Source organism: Prionailurus viverrinus, chromosome C1, assembly GCF_022837055.1.
Source record: "Prionailurus viverrinus isolate Anna chromosome C1, UM_Priviv_1.0, whole genome shotgun sequence".
In the NCBI taxonomy this organism is placed as follows: domain Eukaryota; kingdom Metazoa; phylum Chordata; class Mammalia; order Carnivora; family Felidae; genus Prionailurus; species Prionailurus viverrinus.
The window spans coordinates 148,560,584-148,566,583 of record NC_062568.1 but is presented as its reverse complement, the minus strand read 5'-3'; the positions used below and the strand labels follow the sequence as shown (position 1 = coordinate 148,566,583).

The following is a 6,000-nucleotide window of genomic DNA, read 5'->3' as shown; positions in this document are numbered from 1 at the left end:
TGATCATAAAACGATCTCCACAAAATTTAGATTCACAACGCTGGGTAAACACACCATTAGAAATACTGTCAACATTGGGCTTTTAAAATCATCAAAATGTTACTAATCCCTTATCTGCAGGTATCCTTCACTAGTACTTCCCGTCCCTTCTTCGCACATTAGAAAAGTTAGAAAGTAGTCCAGTCTTCTAAGTGACAGTGAACCCTTAGGCAGCGACTGCTTTCATTTACAACACGTGGCTTGAATACTTGTTCTAACCCCCCTGGGGATATCGGCTAAGCCCCACCGTCGCTCTCTCCCTCCTTGGTTTCTTTACCCCTTTCGAGGTGGATTTGGGGCGAATTCAGTCTGCAAACTACAATCTGACAGTACAACACGCTGCCAAGACAGCTGTCTGCAGGCTCTCCTCAACTCTCCCGATTCCTATTTTGCAGCTTTAGAGGCGGCACCTTTAGCTTGAACACAAGGTTGAAGCAAAACTTTTCCCTGAGCGGTGGGGCTGCTGCAAGGGCAGCTCTGATGCTGAGGGGGGATGCGGTTGCACCGGGGCGCGCAGCCCGCGTGTCTCGCGCTGGGGCTCTGGGCTCCTGGAAAAGGGGGCGGAGAGGAGCGACGAGAGGAAGGGGGGCTGAGGTCACCCGCGCTCTCCATCCCGCCCAGGCTGCGAGCGCCGCTGGGCGCTGAGGGACCAGAGGAGCCCAGCGCGCCCGCAGGTTCCGCGCTGGGGCAGCGCGCGGAGGGACGTGCTGCGGTGCCGAGCGGAACCGAGCGGGAGCGCGGCGCTGCGCCAGAGGAGCCCGCAGCGGCCGGGAGAGGAGCCGGGCGCGCGATGGCACTGGGAGCCGCGCGCCCTTCGCCGACAGTTCTGCGGGCGGCCCGGGAGGCCAAGGTAACCACCTTTCCAGGGTCTGGATTCCCGCGCGTCGGCCTCCGGGTGCTCCACCCGACCGAGGCGGCGCGCTCACCCAGCCGCACTGGAGGGCACCTTAGTCTGAGCTCGGCAACAAGTTTGGACCAGATGGCCCGAGCTGGGGAGATCTTCAGAGAGAAGAGTATTCCGGCCGACGCGAACCGATTCAGAGCTGCGCGAGTAGGAAGCGGGTGGAAAGGGTCTCAAGGGAGGGAACCGGGCCAACGGGGAGTTCTCTTCTCGTCCTGCGGTTCCCGGCCAGCGACCCTTGGGAGTCCCGCGCAGGGGCAAGCGCAGGCCTTTGGCGCCCCCCCAGGGAGGAAGGGAACTGGCCCTTTGGCGTTTGAGCAATAGCAGAAAGTTTCAGCAAGTTAGGTTTGGGAAGGATGTTGCAAGCGGAGGCTTAGGGGCAGAGGGGTAGTAACGGCGAAAGTTGAGCTGTGAGTAAGACCCGGAGCAGGCGGCCGCCCTCGGGGCAGCCCGGGCGGCCCCACTCGGGCCGGGCCCAGGAAAGGCTGGCTCCGTAATTCCCAGCCTCCCGGAAAGCGGCTCGGGGAAACCCCAATCGAATTAGTTGGGGCGGGTGGGTGGCTGTGGTCTTGGGTATCAAGGTCTGTGACTCAGATCTCAGCACACTACGGAGAGGACGATAAATGAATACAAATGAATACTTCGCGTTAGATGTCGCTCCCCTGAAGCTGTCACTTGATCAACAGCATGTAGGCAGATGTGCTTACAGTGTGCATGACCTGCCTCCTTTCCTACCGAGAGAGCCGGGATTTCTGCACAGGTTGTGGCTCGACAAGAAAAGCTTCTTAGCGACCCACCAGTCTACCTTCCAGGGGTTCCAGACCGTGTGGTTTGCTATTATTTCATCTAAATTCAACAGTCTTAGAACGTACTGTGGGAAGCCCCGTTTAACAACAGTGAGTTTGCCGGTCCACTCGGCCCCCTCCCAAAGTTCGAAGAAGATGGTTTTGTCCGCCTGACAAACAGGTAGTTTACCTAAAGAATAATCTGCAGTTTGGGGACAAAGCCTATGAAAGAAAAAAAAAAAAAAAAAAAAAGCAAAACTTGAAACGGTCACTTAATTATTTAAACAGACTAGTATGCTTTTACAAATTTTCTTGGGTTTAAATCTAATCTTGTTAGTGATTTTGTAAGCTTTAAAAGTTTTAAGGTGTCTGTGAAGTGTTAGGAGATTTAGGAGGCACCCATTTGCAGAGGGGCCACAGCCTTAACCAAAGGGTCTCAAGTTTGGCAGCCTCTTTACCTTGAACATGAAATGTGGAACCGCAGGCAGATGTGCGCTGCTTTGGTATGATGCAACCTTGTTTATGATAGGCCAGATAAATCTGATTCTCACCACAGGGTGCTGGGGCGCTTCAGTCTTAAATGTCAGATGAGCAGTTATCCAAGGCTCATAATTCCTCTGTCTTTATGCTGCAGATGTCCGGACTAGAAGCCTGCACTGTTTTGAGAGGGAGATGACTTAAGTGGCCAGCTTTTTATCTCCACAACGATGTCTATGAACAATTCCAAACAGCCAGTGTCTCCTGAAGCTGGGCTCCTTTCAAATACAACTTGCCAGACGGAAAACCGGGTTTCAGTATTTTTTTCAGTAATCTTCATGACAGTGGGAATCTTATCAAACAGCCTTGCCATTGCTATTCTCATGAAGGCTTATCAGAGATTTAGACAGAAGTCCAAGGCATCATTTCTGCTTTTCGCTAGTGCCCTGGTAATCACAGACTTCTTTGGCCACCTCATCAATGGAGCTATAGCAGTCTTTGTATACGCTTCTGATAAAGAGTGGATCCGCTTTGACCAGTCGAACATCCTTTGCAGTATTTTTGGTATCTGCATGGTATTCTCTGGTCTGTGCCCACTTTTTCTAGGCAGCGTGATGGCCATTGAGCGATGTATTGGAGTCACCAAACCAATATTTCATTCAACGAAAATTACATCCAAACATGTGAAAATGATGTTGAGTGGAGTGTGCTTGTTTGCTGTTTTCATAGCTTTGTTACCCATCCTTGGGCATCGAAACTACAAAATCCAAGCATCGAAGACCTGGTGTTTCTACAAAACAGAACACGTCAAAGACTGGGAAGATAGGTTTTATCTTCTACTCTTTTCTTTTCTGGGGCTCTTAGCCCTTGGCGTTTCATTCCTGTGCAATGCCATCACGGGAATTACACTTTTAAGAGTTAAATTTAAAAGTCAGCAGCACAGACAAGGCAGGTCTCATCATTTTGAAATGGTCATCCAGCTCCTGGCTATAATGTGTGTCTCCTGCATTTGCTGGAGTCCATTTCTGGTAAGCGTCTAACGTTTTGACAATTTCTGCTTTCTTCCATTTTTCCATGTTTAATACAGGGTTTATTGTGTTTTTTGAAGCTGTTAGTCTTGATGGGCAACAGTGTTCAATCTTTTAAATGCTGGAGTTTACTCCTACTCAAAACATATGTCAACACCCAGCTCTGGCTTAGAATTAAGCTACTTATGGTACGTGTGGTTATTTTCCCACAAGTCCTGAGTTGAAAGAAGGGTCTTGCTAAACAATTCTAACCATAGTGTAACTTGCTTGCAGTAGAGTAGGGAGTAATTTTAACAGAGTAACATAGTTTTAATATACTTAATACGATTGGTTTCTAAAGTGTGAAACAAAAATGACCAAGTATAATACAGTCTTGGAGTGGACTCAACCAAGTCTTGGTAGCAAGTCACAGAGACTTTTAACTTATAGAAAAGGCATATTAGCTACTGAGTTTTTCTAAACATATAAGACTAGGTCTCGGCTTGCAAGAGGAGGTGATGAGTTGAAATAGTTGGATAGTGCAGGTGAAGTCTATGGATAGATTAGGTGAAGTGATCACTAGTACACCAACCCAAGAGCAGTGCCAATAGTTCAGGGAGAGGTATGATTCTCAGGAGAGCCAAGGATCCTTCCCTTATCATTCCATTCCATTCCTTTTTTTTTTTTTAATGTAGCCAGTAGCTATGTTTCACAGCTTGATATTTTTATTTGTAAATGAAGGCTAAAGTTAAGGAATTAGCAACAAACATAAGTCATTTATATTACCTTCTTGGTAGAAGGAAAAAATACTTATAATTGATAAGTATGGCCTTAACTCCCTTCATCATTTTATGACAGAAAGGTCGACAACATGTCACGAAAGAGAAAAGAATCCTCTGTACATAGTGAGTGAAAGCAGCAAAGATGATTTTTATTCCTTTTTCTGTACCAGTGAAGAAATGGGCTAGAGACAATAATATAGGTGGTCCGCAGGCAGAGGTAAGGCAAACCGGGGAGACAAAAGTAGATGGAACAGAAAGGTTGTGGTCATACTTTGCCTGGTACTTGTTACTGATGCAGTTTTCCTAGGCCCCCAGCAGGACCACTGTCCGAGAATTGTTGCCAGTGGAGTTTTAATCAACAATCCTGCTGATCCTGATGCACAAGAAAGTTGGGGAGAGCTTCTGTGGCTGACAGATTCCGTGACGGCTGACTTTATTTTACAAAAGGATTTCTACTTTTTGAATATTTCTTTATTCATATTATGTCCTCACACTTTGAATTTAGCATCTTCAATTGTTAAATCACTTAAATATTTTTTCATGATGTGCCTGAACTGGTCCTAAGAACCCAACCATGGGGGATGGGGGTCAGGTTGAGATTGTCAGTGGCAGGTCAACATTTTGAGGCCTGCTTGTTGTCAGTTTAGGAGGCCTGGGGTGAACCCAAGCAGTGATCTGATCTGTGCTCAGAGTCTAGTTATTTGAATCTGAATAGCAGAGAGCAGTTCTATCAATACTTAGAATCACTTTAGTGCTCATTCTTGGAGATTTTAATTTACACCACTCAACAAAGGGAATTTCCCTTGGACAATGCTTCTTCTTTTTTCCTTAAACTTTGAAACACAGCAACTTTTCCAAGTAAAAAGTGAGTATGAATAGCACTGAAATTAATTTGGAGGTTGGAAAGGGAATGTGAAGAAGGTGAGAAAAGAGGTACCTGAAAATATTTAAAGAAAAATTTTAAATGAGGGCCCTAGCGCTGGAGAGAACCTGAAAACAACAAAATAGTGAACTCAGTGAGATACAAGATAGTCTGGACAACTGAGATAATCACTGGTGCTTTGGTTTCTTGTTTGTTCCAGTCATGTTTAAAATCCTGCTTCATTCTGGCTTCTGACTGGGAAATAGGAATGACAGGTTAGCTGCGGTGACACGGTGGAAGGTAGCACAATTTCATGCTCATCATGGATATTTTGAACTTATGTTTTTCTTTAATTTCTCTTTCTGAATTCTTGGCTTCCTTCACTGTTAAATTGGATATAATTTAATTCATATTTTGAACATATTTCTAGTAGAAGCATAATTTTATTTCTGAGATCTGTGTTCTATTTACAAGTTATCAATACATCTATGACACCAATGTATCAGTACTTTTTAGTGTGAGAATTATTTCTGTGTGAGATGCATGGTAGATATACCACAGATGCATACTCCTTTTATTTGAAGCATTCTTTGCATTCCTGGTTTCTCTTGTGGAGACCTGGGTCTTCATAGCACATTCTGCCTAAAGGATTTATAACTTTTGTGGTCTGGACACATGTGCCTTGGGCATTAGGTTAAGGCCATCAGACAGCTCTAAATGGAGCCCTCATAAAAAACTCAGGTTTGGGAATGCCAAATAGCACCCAACACTAATATCTCATTTGAAATATTTCTCTTTTTTTTCCCTTAAATGCTTAGAAAAAGTGCATAGATATTAATGACTGAGCCATCATTCTCTATTCTCCATTTTTATTTTATCTTATATTTTTAATTTTTAAATTTTATTTAAGTCCGAGTTAGTTAACATATAGTGTAATAATGATTTCAGGAGTAGAATTTAGTGATTCATCACTTACATAAAACACCCAGTGCTCATCCCAACAAGTGCCCTCCTTAATGCCCATCACCCATTTAGCCCATCTCCCCACCCAACACCCCTCCACCAGCCCTCAGTTTGTCTTCTGTGTTTCAGAATCTCTTATGCTTTGTCTCTCCCTCTCTCTTTATTTTATTTTTCCTTCCCTTCT

General features: G+C 45.1%; 1 protein-coding gene across 1 annotated transcript in view; it reads left to right on the top strand.

Moving 5' to 3' along the window:
* Positions 1 to 680: 680 nt before the first annotated feature.
* The window catches only part of PTGFR (prostaglandin F receptor), a 52,307-nt gene continuing 46,987 nt past the window's right edge, over positions 681 to 6,000 (top strand). The window contains exons 1-2 of the mRNA XM_047873827.1: positions 681 to 889; positions 2,360 to 3,230. Of these exons, the coding sequence (XP_047729783.1) occupies positions 2,433 to 3,230 (798 nt within the window). The 5' untranslated portion in view covers positions 681 to 889; positions 2,360 to 2,432. The remainder of the gene's footprint in view (positions 890 to 2,359; positions 3,231 to 6,000) is intronic.